At 49.4% G+C, this 13,885-nt stretch overlaps 1 protein-coding gene across 1 annotated transcript in view; it reads right to left on the reverse strand.

Annotated features, from left to right (window-relative positions):
* Positions 1 to 274: 274 nt before the first annotated feature.
* Positions 275 to 13,885, reverse strand: part of PLEKHG3 (pleckstrin homology and RhoGEF domain containing G3) — a 46,532-nt gene continuing 32,921 nt past the window's right edge. The window contains exons 11-19 of the mRNA XM_082196479.1: positions 13,579 to 13,612; positions 13,016 to 13,120; positions 10,318 to 10,389; positions 8,398 to 8,436; positions 7,718 to 7,749; positions 7,045 to 7,350; positions 6,058 to 6,159; positions 4,024 to 5,479; positions 275 to 2,436 (exon numbers count right to left, since the gene is read on the reverse strand). Coding sequence (XP_082052605.1) covers positions 1,634 to 2,436; positions 4,024 to 5,479; positions 6,058 to 6,159; positions 7,045 to 7,350; positions 7,718 to 7,749; positions 8,398 to 8,436; positions 10,318 to 10,389; positions 13,016 to 13,120; positions 13,579 to 13,612 — 2,949 coding nt within the window. The 3' untranslated portion in view covers positions 275 to 1,633. The remainder of the gene's footprint in view (positions 2,437 to 4,023; positions 5,480 to 6,057; positions 6,160 to 7,044; positions 7,351 to 7,717; positions 7,750 to 8,397; positions 8,437 to 10,317; positions 10,390 to 13,015; positions 13,121 to 13,578; positions 13,613 to 13,885) is intronic.

A 13,885-nucleotide genomic window follows, 5' to 3' on the forward strand; every position in this document is an offset into this window, starting at 1 on the left:
TTTAGGCAAGCCTACCCAGACATGGAGCAGTTACATGTGTTTTCTCTCTCTTCAGCTACTGTTGTATTTAATAATGCTCTGGATGTTTTAAAACCCCCATACTGAGAATTTAAATGCTTATATTTTTGTAAACCCCTCAGAGGTGTTCTTACAATCAAGCGATACATAAACGTTGTCAAAATTAAGGAAAAACAAAACACTATGCAGTCATTTTGCTGCCTGGAACACCCACGCCGTTTCAAGCTTACAAAAGAAAAGGGAGCACCCCCAAAAGTTATCTTGAATAGCCTTTAATGCAAAGTATCCTTGAACATGTCCAGAGATGATGCCTAAGGACCTTTGGGATAGTCTTTGGCAGGCAGAGAGAGGAATGGAGCAGACCCTTGACATTTTCTGTTGTTTGAAACTCACCCCTAAGAAGGTGGGCGTTGCTTCTCTGCTGTTTGGTGGAGAAATAACCTCAAATACTTCCCACCCCAGCTGATGAAAACCCACCATTGCACCCTGACTCCTGCCCCAGAAATCCAGAATGTGTTTGTGCTCCCCTTCTCTCAACCGTCACTGCCTACCCTTCAACCCAACATTCGATAATAAGACTGGGCAGCTGCAGCACTTTCCTGACTTGTTCCTATTTCTCCATACAGAGCTCTCCTCTAGTGGAGCTGCATTGTTTCCTTTGGCAAAGTGTCCCATCTTAGAGAAACTTGATCTAAAGACATCCAGTAGTTGGGGTGGGAGCAGTGATCCTTCTAGCCTGACCAGTGAATAGAATAAACCTTCTACCAAGGGATGTGCAGGTCTTTTAAGACCTCCTGGCACTATAGTGGATCAGAACCACACTAGTGTTAGCCCATGCCACTGGTGAACTTAAGAGAGCTCTGTGATGCTCAAGACTCTTCTCAATCTTACTTCTGCAGTAAAAAATCATAGGCTTCAATTCCCCCCCCCATCCCCCCCCCCAAGTGAAGAAACCACAGCCACATTTTCTGGTCAAAAGTGGTTATTGCACAGTGCGTACAGACTGAAATGTGTACACAACCAATATTATTAAGATTATATACTATCAAACTGGGAGTCTTAGATCAACTCTCTGCCAGCCACAGTAAAATCACGCTCTTAAAAATAAAAAAGTAAAGACAAAAGAAAATTTGGAACAATAACTTATGGTTATCCTATGAGACTGAGCAACAGAAGGCTCATTCATTTCTGCTGTGGCTTGGCAAAGCAAGGATTTGGTCCTGAAGGGAAAGGAAACACCTTTTCTTAGTGGACCATATGGGTAGCTGCAAAGGAGTCTCTGATTTGTGGTATGCCTGTCCTGATGGGAAGCTTCTCAGTGCTTCCCGGAAACGTGTGAAGAGTACTTCCCAACAGTGCGGCCAACGAAGGACAGCAACCACCTGGCTCAGAATGCACAGCCGTGAGCTCAGCAACTTCCCAGAGGGTAGAGGCAGCTGGACACGAAGGTTGGAGCACAATGAGCCAGGTGGCAATCCAGGTCGGAAGAGGAGGAAGAGACTGTCACCCGTCCTTTCTCCTCTCAAGGAGCTGGGGGAGAAAATGACATCAACTCCAGAACCATCCTAGTTCATAAAAGAGGGCTTAGCAGCATGGGAGCAACAGACATAGGAGCTCAACTGTTGGAATTGAGGGTCTGGAATTTCTCCCTCAGGTTCTTTACCAGGCTCTGCTGGCTGCTGTCTGTTTTCTCCCGGCAAACCTGCTGAAGTGCTTTGTGGGGAGCTGCTTCCTGGAGGTCCTCCTCACGCCTGCGGTATTCTTCCGAGTCCTGGTAGGCCTTGCACCTCTCCACCACAGCCTTGAGAGAGATCTTCTCCCGGGAAGTAGGGGAGCGAATCTGCACATAGCTCTCGTCCGGATCGACAGTCACATCCAGCAGCTTTTCCATGACAACCACTCGCTGACGGTTCTCCAGAGAGGTCTCAGCCGTAACGCTCAATTCCTTGTGCGCGTCGCAGCCCTGGAGTCCGGAGTCCGGTGGAGCTTCCCTTTTGCAGCCTGGCATGCCCCCTTGCTGGGGTTTGTCCGCTGCCTTCACAATCCTCTTGGAGCACTGGTGCTCCTCCAGAGCTCTATCAGCTGTATCCACCATTTTTTCAGGGGCTGAGCGGCTCCTGTTGACGGGTTGCGGCCTGCACTTCTGATTCCCTGATGGACAGGAATATTTGGACCTGAGCTCCCGCACGTCTGGCCAGTTGAACTTTTCAGCCACGACGGGGCTGAGGGGGCTGCAAGACAGGGTGCTGTTGGTGGGGGAGGCAAGCCGCGGGCTGCTGGAGGAGGGGCTGAAAGAGAAGCGCTTGGGGGACTTCTCCAGGGACGAGGTTGACGATGGGGGGAGAGTCAGTGGGCTGGCCTCCTGCAGCAATACTTGCTCGTAAGTATTGGGGAGGGTCAAGGCTGGCTTCCGTTTGCCTAGAAGAAAAAGCAACAAGGAATGAGTGAGGCAGCAATAAGGCAAGGCGTTTGCTGGGTGGGTGGGCTGCAACAGTGGTCCCCCTTACTCCCCAATCTCAGCAGCTCCATTTTTGTCAGCTGCACAGCAGCCTTGCTGTTTCCCTTTGAAAGAGCAAGGAGGGAAGGAGGCTCCCAGAGGCTGTTCTGCTTGAGGAGTCAAGAATTGCCAAGTTCTTGGGCACTTTGGTGAGGACCCTTGTTAAAATATCCTAGAGGTGGAGGTTTGTCCTGGTGGAAACCTTTTGTATTCATATATATCCAAGCCAGAAAGTTCCCTCCCCATTCGCCTCTGCAATCCCCTCTGGGCCTCCATCAATTCCATCTCAGAGATATACAGTAGCTGGATGGGGCACCTGGGGCTTCTCCAATAGAGGGAGAAGCAATGGAATTAATTGAATTAAGCTAAATCAGGGTGGAAAATCTTTCTCGGCTCAGGAGCAACATTCGTACCCAGGGCCAGAAACGACTCCAACCTTTGCACTGTAAACTACATTTCAGAGGTTGTTATAATGCCCCCTGCCCTCTCTAGCCAGGCATCACACTTCAAGGGCACATTCCGTTCAGGAAATAGCACCTGAGGAAGGTGTGGATCAGGCCTGGATAAGGGCTGCGGCCAGGGGAAGGAGGAAGGTGTGTGTGGCTAGGACAGAGAGCTCTGAGGAGACTGGATACGCTGGGGCAAGAGTTCCCCCAGCGCTGAGAAAAAGGCAGAGTTCAGCAGTGAGTGCAGCCCAATGCAGGAACAGGCTGGAGAGACGGAGCCCCCTTCCTTCAGTTCAGACCATTTCAACTTTCTCCTACATACCAGGAAAGAGTTTTTTCCCCCAGAACATCTCTTTCTATCTCCAGAATCTACAGATCTGCAAATCTGCTCTCTTTGCACGATGTTTACAAACTGTGCTTTTTCCTGGTTTGGGGGCTGGACAGTGCTCACCAAAGACAACTTTCCCACAACTGGGAAAGAAACAGGAGCATGGAAAGCTGTCTTGAGGATGCTGGGAGGTCTGAAAAACAGGCCACCCACTTGGGCTTTTGCCCTTAAAGTAGCACAGGTTCGTGGTTTTGAGCAGCCACAAAAATGTGGCATGTGCACTGCCTCTTGTGTCCTCCCTGCCCAGGTGATATTCCTCTGGCCCAGCAAGTGGTATTTGGCTCCGGCTGTCATAAGAGTTCTGGTCTAGAATATAAACTCCTCTGGAAACAGAATCCACTACTACTATTGTAATAAGCACATTTCAGTATATTTTTTTTAACTGCGGCTCTTAAAACATTCAATATATTATATTTTACAACTGTTTTATATCTATCTGACACTTTGTGAATCTTTATATTTGGTGCATGTTGCTGGTGGGGTGTTTTTAATGAAGGTTGCTACCTCCCACGAGCCAAGGACAAGTCATTAATCTAAAAATTTAAAATATAAGTCACAATGAATCTCCTATATTTATGGGCACAGCTGTGGCTTCTAGGCACTGCTGAAATTCATATAACATGAACAATGAGGTCCTGCCTGTGATAGCACAGTGCCCTCTCGCCAATACATACCCTTGCTTTTCTTATCTGCCTCCGGCTGGACAGTCAAAGTATTGCCTTTCATCTCCTCCTCCAGCTCAGCAAGCCTCCTATGTGCTGCAGGCTTCTGGCCCTTGATTCGGAGGCTGTACTGGCGGGCCAGCTGGTAGACCTTGTTCTTCACCTTCTCCGCCAGCTCTGCCTCCGTCAGGTGGGCCAGCTGCATTATCCGGGGGTGCAAGCGGGGGAGATACCGATCTTGCTCAGAGCCCCCCAGCTCATGGGCCAGCTTCCAGGGCTTCCGAGAAGGCGCAGCCCGCTCCACAGGAGACTTGCTCTCAGGCGAGGGCACCGCCGACTCCTCTGTGATGGCCCCAAGATCCTCGTCCTCCAGGATGAGCAGCGGCTCGTGGAGGTCAAAGCCGTTCTCCTGGCCACGAAGCCTCTCCGCGTGCCGCAGAGAGGAGCCCCCAGCCACCTGACCATTCGCCGTGCCTGGCCGAGTGACACCTTCAGGCCTCCTACTCTGACCCTCTCCGCTCGGCTTCTCCATCTCCTCCCAGATTTTAATCATCTCAGCCGGCGGCCTGAACTCTGCTTCGGTGATGGGCAGGGGGCTTCCAGCAGAGGCTGCCTCGGAGCGGGGGGCCTGTAGCCCAGCCACGGGCCTGTTTGACAACACCCAGGCTGCTGTGGGGCCAGCCCCACCACTGGCAGGGCCGCCCGGCCTCTTGTGCTTCAGCCCCTCCTGCTCTGGCTCTGGCTGGGGAAGGCTGTTGATCCTGAAGACGGAATTCCTCACCATCCCTTTGGGGATGTAGGACAGGCTCTCCCGCCGCCTGACGCTGAAGCCGGCATCCTGGTGCTCCGCGTAATCATAGTAGTTCTTGATCTTGTCTAGCAGCAGCCGGTCCTGATGGGAGAGCATGGACTCCTTCCGCTTGCAGGAGGCATGGTCCGTCTCAAGCAGCCCAGGAGAGGCGGCCCCGCTGCAGGCACTGCTGGGCTCACCCGGGGGCTCTTGAGGCAGGGAGTCTGTGGTGCTGTTCGTGCGACATCCGGCCTTCTCGCTGCCGTCCAGGCTCAAGACGCTGCCGCTGCGGCTAGCCTGCTTTGGCGTCAGGTGGCCCTTGCCCTCCTCGAGTGCCAGGCTGCTGCGGCGAGAGAGGCTGCTGGCAAAGCGCTCTGCAATGACGCTGGCTTGATCCAGCACAGAGAAAGGGAGGATGCTTCTGGTCTGGGGTGCACGTCTGTCCTCCTCCTCTTCCTCCTCTTCTTCCTCCTCCTCCTCGCTACTAAGCGGCTTCAGTTCAGTATGTTCAGTGGGCTCCAGGCCATCTGAACGCTGTTGATTCAGGGTCCCCCACTGGCCTGCCAGGACTGGCTCCAGGTTGCCCACCGACTCGGGGTCTGAAGGACCCTCTTCCAGGTACTCTTCCTTAAGGGGAGAAGCTTCTAAGACCATGCTGAGTTCGATGGCTGATCGCGCCTAGGAAGAGAAGGAAAGTTTTGCACACTTAACGCACAACCCAAAAAATGGTGGTCTTGCAGATAAACAGTTTAAGGGCTGAGTTAATAGTCACTACTCAAATGCAACCAACTCTTGAACCCAGCAAATATGTTGGCTTCTAAGGCAGGGAACCCACCAACCACTAAGCTGACTCAACAGCAGACAGAAATATTGCTCGTTTTTATGTCGTATGTTCTGGGGACAATTTGGAGCATCCATTGGGAAGGACAATGGCATAGAATACTCAGTATGGGAACTGAGTCTGGGAAGTGGAATGTCCAGGAGTCTTTGGCTATTTTTAGTGTTACGGGCCAACAGTTTCCTTGTCTCAAAATTGGCACAAGCAGAAATTCCATTCTCCCCAAGGAATGTAAGAAGCTGCCTAACAGAGCAGACAGTCCTGACCTGGATGGACCTGTGATCTCCCTGGTTGAGGTTCTCCAGGGTTTCAGAAGGGACATTCCCAGCCCTCTCTGGAGATGCCAGAGGCTGAACCTGGGAGCTCTACCCACTGAGCAATGGCACTTCCCCAAACAGCACCTCCACCAACCACTCACCTTTGGGACAGATGAGACATTATCCCCGGTCCTGTTTTTCTCACCACTGCTGCCTGGCGACTGGTATTGCTTGGGCCCTTCCTGTGCCTTGTGGCTCTTGGCCTGAACCAAAACAAAAACATTAGAGAGTTGAGTACATGCTACTGGGAAGAAGCCATTGGACAAGAGCAGCCAAACATCCCTAGCCATTGTTATTTGTCATTCTGAAAAACTTTACAGAGAAAGTCAGAGATCATAGCTTGTCCCAGATAGCTAAAATGCATCATGTGCCCACGCAGGTCCAAGTCCAATATTCTAGCCATTGGATGCAGCAACAAAAACCACCTGATGTCGCATCCATCAGCCTTGCAAGCAGCAGGTGAACGCAAGTGCTGGTGGCTCTGGTTCACTTGCTGCCCTGGCACAGAGGAGCCTTGCAGTTACTTAAGCCAGTCCCAATTTCATCCAGGAACACAGCTTTCCCGAGCAGACTCTCTACACGTCTTGCAGCACTTTGGTGTGGCCGGTGGAGTGCACTAGTTAAAAACTGCAGGCTGATAAACTATCTGGAAGATGCACAGTTAGTGCTGGATCCAGGGATGGTCCAATAGCACAGGCAACAGGACTTGGAAGAGGATTCTGCTGAATGTTAGCTTTGTCTCATTATCAAGCTGCTAACGTGGAAGAACCTTCCTGGCAAGAGGACAGGGAACGGCAGGAAAAGGACCTCCCACAGATACAGAGATGGTAAGACCTAAAGAGCCTCTTTTGTTATCAAGCCACAAATCTTGTTAGCCCCCGTGAAGGACTGCACAAAAGCACCAAGTCAGTCAGTAGTATCACCGAAGGGTTAAAACAGCTGCAAAAGAAAGCACACGGGAACCTCTGGGGCTGTCCCACATCTGATTAACGGGAAGATGGCACAGAAGGAACGGAGGGCAGCCGCGAGCCATGCAGCAAGCCAGCATGCAGGAGGGAGACGCAGCAGGGGTTGAACAGGCACCTCACCGTGCTGCCCCAGGAGAAAAGCAAAGCGTTGGCCCGATAGTGCCAGCAGTGGAGGACGGCCATCAAGGAGCTTGCAAAGTCTGCCACCTGCTCCGTTCCTACCAGCCTCTCCTCCTCTTCCTCTTCCTCCTCCTCTTCGTCTTCTTCCTCCGGCCCCATATCCTTCTCGCTGCCATCGCTTTCAGCCAACTCTTCCAGAGATTCCTGGGGAAGGGCCTGCCGATCCTGCTGCTGCTGCTGCGGCAAGCTGCTGGTGGGGTGCGAGGGCTCCCCAAACTCCAAAAGGGCTCCGTCACTGCCTGCATGCTACGTGAAGTGAGGGCAAGCAGGGGCTTTTAGAAAGGCCCCAGTGCTGGGGCACCAACAGAGACACAGCTTAGGGTGCCCTTTCCTTAACCTGTGCTCTATCGCTGCCTGCTCAACATGAGAGCAGAAGCACACAGCTTAGCGCTGTGAGGAGCTTACTGGCCACCCTATGGGAGATGGCAGTGGTCAGAGGGAAATGTCAATTTGTTATTAAAATGAATAATGGCCCCTGCACCAACATTTACCCCAGAGCAGTTTACCTTTAAGGTGGCGTTTTGGTAAGGGACCCAAAGCCCATTGCATGTCACCCAAGACTTTAATTTCCTTAGAAAGGGAAGACCCTTCTTCCTTTCCCTCATTTATTTTGTCTTCTAGAATTTCTGTCTCTTACCTTTAGTCCTATTGCCAGATTTGCAGCACAGGAAGAAGGAGGGGGGAAAAAGAAGCCATTAGGGAAAAGGTGGGGTCTTGTTTCCCTGCCCAGGTAGTCTTCCTCCCTATTTCCCAATCTCCATTTCAGGCACACTCTTACTCTATATAAGCAGCAGACACAGCAAACATGCTGGCAGAGAGCCATTTTTACATCACTTATATCTTGTTACAGTCCCTTCCAGCGGCTGTGGGTCCCCTGAGAAGGCAGTGGGTCAGCCACAAGGCAACAGGAAGAAGTCACTGCTGAAGGAGGGACTGAGTAAAGGAACAATTCAGGCTCACACACTTTGAGCAGGAGTGGGGAAACATCAACCCTTCGCCAGCCTTGCTCTCTGGGGCTGGTGGGAGTCCAGTCCAACAACCTCTGGAGGGCTCCAGGTTCCCCCATCCCTGCCTTTCAGCATCTAAGGTGCCTTGTTTAGCAATATGAAATTGCCCTGTGCTCAAAACTGCTAGCTGTAATAAATCTGAGAGGAGTGACCATTGGCATAAGGACAGGCACCTGTCAAATCCCACCCACACTGGTCAAGTAAACCTGGGACAGGGAAATCTGGTCAGTACAGAGCTTCTTCCACCTAGGCTGGGGGGATGTGGGAAAGGGGGACATCCACTCACCTCTGTTGCTCAGTTGCTTTAGAATCTGTTTTGTTGGTTCTGCAATGAAAGGAAAGTTTGCGAGATGAGTTCTTGAAATGCTGGTTCAGAGCCCAGAAATACCAGAAAGAGGTGGGGAGAACCCCAGCACCAGCCTCAGCCCGCCACCTCTGCCCCCTCCAGAAGGAAACACCTTGAAGCATCTGAGTGAAGTGCAGAACAGCACTAGCCTCCTCTGTGCAGTGCAGAACAAGCCTCTCAGAGAACAGCATCACCAGTCTTACATCTGTCAAGGACCACCTAATCCTTCCATCCCTGCCCAATCACAGGCCTTCAGGGGAGTACCGGTTAGTAGTTCTCCATGGCTCAGACGTATGGCTCTTATTCACAAAGAGCAGTGTGTTCAGTATTGTGGACCCAATTTTATGGAATGCCCTTCCAGTTGACGTCAGACCGGACCCCTCCCTGTTGGACTTCCAGTGCCTACAGATGACTTTTTAAATTATTATTCCAACAGGCACTTTTGGAAGTTTGATTTTCTAGTTTTAACCAGGTTTTACCTTTTCTGTATTCTGTTCCTTGCACACGGCTTAAAGACTACTGTAGCTAAGCGGTATATAAATTGTTTAAATTTAAATAAATAAATCTGTGCTTGCAAGCCACCAAGATTGAATGAACTAGGAGGCCAAATAAACCAGCAGATTTTTAAAAAGTGAAACCTGTCTCTCACCCACTCTTCTACAGAAAGGGCTGTGTATACTCCAGCAGCAAATAAAAATAAAAATCCAGATTCTGCTGCCCAGAATCAGACACCTCTCCCTGCAAACTCAGCAGTTTCTTATTATGCAGGATTTATTCCACTTTGACAATCCAAGTTGGACTGCAGGGAGCAACAAATAAGATGAAAGGAGGCCAAAAACCCAGGCAGGAAACAGGGTGTCCCACTTTCCAGGTGCCTGAAGCCCTGTTTGCGCTTCTGAGGCTTCTATGATTTCGAGATACATTTCCCACATCTTTTCAGAAGCCACAAGAACTTCACATTTACTGTGTCTGGTGCTATTGCATTTCAATACAGAGATGGGGAACTTCAGGGTCAGGGGCCCAAATGCAGCCCTCTAGGCCTATCTGAACCTCCAGTCTCTCTCCAGGCCTCATCTTTCAACAGTCTTGCTTTGACCCTCCCTTGAGTGTTTCTGCCTGGCTGGAATGTGTCCTTGAACCACGCTAATGACCCTTCCTTGCCTGGAGTGTGTCAAAACTGGCCTACTGTACAAATGTAACCTTCAGCCATTGCTCCGCCCACTTTTGCCTCTGGCCCTGCCCACCAATGACATGCGGCCCCTGGAAGATTGTCCGAAAGTGAATGCAGCCCCTGAGCTAAAAGGGTTTCCCACCCCTGATTTAACATGCACTAATGTAGAATTAATCTAAATAAGCAACTACGAAGAGGGAATGATGTTGGGTAACATGGGTGTGTTCAGATTTTTGAATATTGAGTTGACTGTATACTGTAATTAGTATTCTTTTGACATGTGTGCAAATTAATCGAATTATTGTTCTCCTTGTAGAACATGATTTATTTTCTATGCTGACTTCGCTAAATGAAATTAATTATGTAGGTTCTATAATTAGTAGTATAGTTGATAAAAGAAAAAGAGAGGAGGAAAAAATGGGGATCCTGGCAATTCTGTGTCAGATACCAATTTGTGAACGCATGGAATAAACACAGCCCTGCCTATAGAGCTTAAAAGCCAACATCATCTATTACGTTTGCTGGAGACTGAGAGGCATGTTCAGCCAGCATCGTGTCCAGGAGGCAAAGCCCATAAGCTACTCCGCAGTAAGGTTTGACCCAAAGAGCTCCACCTGCTTGCTCGCAGCCCCACAACACCAGATGGCAGAGCCCCTTCGTGCCACATGCTAAATCAGTGGAGCCCGCACCAGATTTCCTGCGGCCTTTATGCTCGAGTCCATCTAGGAGCCTCTCAGCAGTGTTTTTGCCACGGAAAGGCTCTAAGGATAGGATATAAGATACCTGTTAGAGTCAATACCATTCTGCTGGAGACGTTACTAAAGCCCTGCCTTGCTGGGGCCTGCACCACACTAGGGATGCTGCGACTCAGTACAGCGGTGCACCTGGACCAGTGTCAGCCGTCGGCATCCTCGGGCACCTGCGGAGGATCCATCTGCTGCCCCAGATTCCCTTGTTTGCCACTTTGATGAACACAATGCTGAATTGCCCACAATGCCCCAGAACAGTGTACTGGGGGGCAAGTACAATGGCAACGGCTTGATACCCAGAGAGGTGCTGCTACCACTGCCCTTGCCTTCCTCCTTTGGTAAGCGTACTTGCCTGCCTCATGTCCATTGGAAACAGAGGAGGAAGAGGTGGTGATGCTAGGAGGGAAGAACTGCCTGCTGCTGGGGGGTGGGGGGAGCATAAGACGAACCTATGCTGTATGGTCCTGTACTGCTGCCAGTTGCAATGTGAACTAGATTATTTGTAGGCTCTCCTTCCAACTCTCTGGGCCATTCTAGATTATTTTCAGGGCACAAAGAGCATGTTGTTTTGACACTCTTGTTGCAGGCATAAATATTACGTTACTCAGAGCAGACCTGATGAAATTAATGAACACGACTACATTTCCATAATACCACCCAATAGCTATTTAAGAGGCCCATTTTCTCAACACTCCTGGATAAAACCTTTTGACGATCTGCTTTTAACAAGCAGGCGCCCTTCAGAAGATCCTCTAGTGAGCTCTCTTTTTAGAAGCTGTCTAGGCTTGCAGCACCCAAGACTTGAGCTCAGCAGTTCTCTCTTGGCACAGCAATCAAGAATCAAGCAATGCACACAGGACCTCAGCACACTTTTACACGCCACAAACTCAGCCCAGCACACAGAGACCCACAGGCATCTACTAGAGTTGTGAGTCGCAAAAGCAGGCCATGATGTGTGTGGTTCCCCCCCCCCCAAAAAAAACCCCTATGCCGTGTAAGGAGTTGTTGACAGCAAGAGCACCCTTTGTTAGGATAAGAAGTCAAGTAGGAATAAAAGGAATTTGGAATGGCTTCCATGTTTTGGTATGAAAGTACAACACCCAGGAGAGTCAACGAAATGGAACCAGCCTGCCCTGACTTGCACAAGCTTGCCTGACACATTGGTGAAAGGTGGCTGTTCTACACAACAATCTGAAGAGCAGTCAGAGGGAGCAGTGGGAGAGGGGTCACCAGTTCAGTGAAAGACTTCCCAGTTCAGCTCCCAGCCTGGATTTCAGGTAGAAGGAATGGGAAAGGCCTCTCTACCTGACACCCTGGGACACTGACTCAGATCAAGGCTGCGGATGGAAGGCTAGCCCGGTTGAAGTCTGTCAGCTATGTGTCTTCTTCAAGTCCACCTATTCTAGCCTCCTGAATTTGGAAGCAGATTGGCCTGAATGTTGTGAAAGAATGGTAAATACATCTTGAGTGTGGAAATTGCATAGGATAGCATTTGCCAAACATTTGCCTCCAGGTGTTTTTGACTACAATTCCCAGCGAAGACTGCCTTAACAGCAGCACTGATGGATCAGACCAAAAGGCTGAACCAATTTATCACCTTGCTGCCAAGAAATAGTCAGGTTGCCATTGCCACAGTTTTTCCACAGTTTAGGCTACTGATGGCAGACTAGGTGAGGGGAGAGGACAAAGTTGTTTACTGGCATGTTCCAACTCTGAATTACCTGTTTCTGAAACAGAGGTTCAAAACAGGAAGGAGAACAGGCTCTAGTACTTACTTGAAACAAGACCTCTTTTTAGCTCTATGTGTGTTGTTGAATAGTGTGTTTTTTAAAACAAAAGTTCAATATGGTCTTATGACAACCAAAGTTTCGTAGTTTTTATTTTGCATTTATGTATGTAAAAATGTATATGGTATAAATGAGTATTATCCTATGCTTAAGAATCAGTATTTCAATGTCCATTAACTCCATTTATAGCAGGTATAACAGATGTTGCTGAACTATAACTCTCAACATCCCTTGCCATCGGCCATGCTTCCTGAGGCTGATGGAAGTTGTAATGCAGCAACATCTGGAGGGCCAAAGCTTCCCTATGCCTGGTCTACAGCTCCTGAAGGGGGAGTATTTCACTCCAAAATGTATAGAACGAAAATGAAAAAGTATTCTACCAGTAAGCACTGGACCCGTTCTCCTTTCTTTTTTGATTCTTCATGGTGCTTCCTGTATTGCTGAAGTGAAGGTGACAAGTTCACAGTGACACTGGGAGAAAAATTCCCATAGCACTGTCCAGAACAAACAAAGGTATGTTCTCTGAACATTGTCTGTGTGTGTTTGTGGTGTGCCAGAGGTCATTAGGCCTTGGCAGAGTAAATGCTCCAGCACCTGTCAGCTGCACTAAGCTCCAAGGCCAAATATTAATTTCTATCAACAGACTACTGGACAAGCCACTACAGAAAACAAAAACTTCTGCCCTATAGTCAACAGCAACTGTACACACAAGGTATGCCATCAGGATACAGTAACAACAGCTACACCTACACCTATACACACACACACACACACACACACACACACACACCCCTAAACACACACACACACCACTGCTTGGATAGGTACATCCCTACCCCTGCCCTGTTTACCTGATTGCCGACGCCCCTGCCGGCCATACTGAGGAATGTCTTCTGTAGCTTGGTATGACAAGGACTTCTTCAGCCTCTCTGGACTGTATTTGTAGCGAGAAGGATCTAAAGGAAGCGGCAGGAGTGTTTGAGAACCTGTTAACTGCCCCCACTTGGTATGACCAACCCCCTCACGCATGAACCAAGCTAATACCACCTTACCATTCTAATCCCCTGAATATTACATTTAGCAGCAGAGGCTCCAGCAAGCAAACTCAGGCTCGGTTCGCAATCCAAGGAGGTGACAATTATATTAATTACAAGAGACAGAGAATTGGATCATCAATACAGCATTGCATCTCAGAATCACATTCCACTTATTGTTGATTTCTGTGTTGTGCAATCTTCCTGCAACCAGATGATAGAACCTAACCCCACGAGGCAGAGTACATTCTTAGACCTGTGTTGGGAAATTCTGACATGTCTGCTGTCTCGCCCTGCTGAGGACACAGTAAGCAGGAGGAGGGTTTCTAAAAACAAACTACTGGGACAATTATTATTTTTAGAAAATAATGGAAACTTACAGTATGAGTCCATTTCCAAGATAGCTTCCTTGGCCTGAAGGAAAGAAGGTATTGGCTTAGCACTAAACTGAAAAGGAAATGGAAATCCAGGATCCTGAAACCTGAGGCAATGGGGAGTTCCCACCTCTCTTCCCTCCCCCCAAAAATAGGAAAGGAGAAAGGAGGTTCCCCTCAGTCCCATCATCCCTGGACACTAGGAACAAATTCCATCACAACTGTTGCCCCTTTCTCAGGACAAAGGAGCAGACAAAATTCCAAATACCAAACCTCTCATACCCACATTATGGAAGCTCCTAGCTTGATATGG

The sequence above is a fragment of the Podarcis vaucheri genome, assembly GCF_965113315.1.
Source record: "Podarcis vaucheri genome assembly, chromosome: 1".
In the NCBI taxonomy this organism is placed as follows: Eukaryota; Metazoa; Chordata; class Lepidosauria; order Squamata; family Lacertidae; genus Podarcis; species Podarcis vaucheri.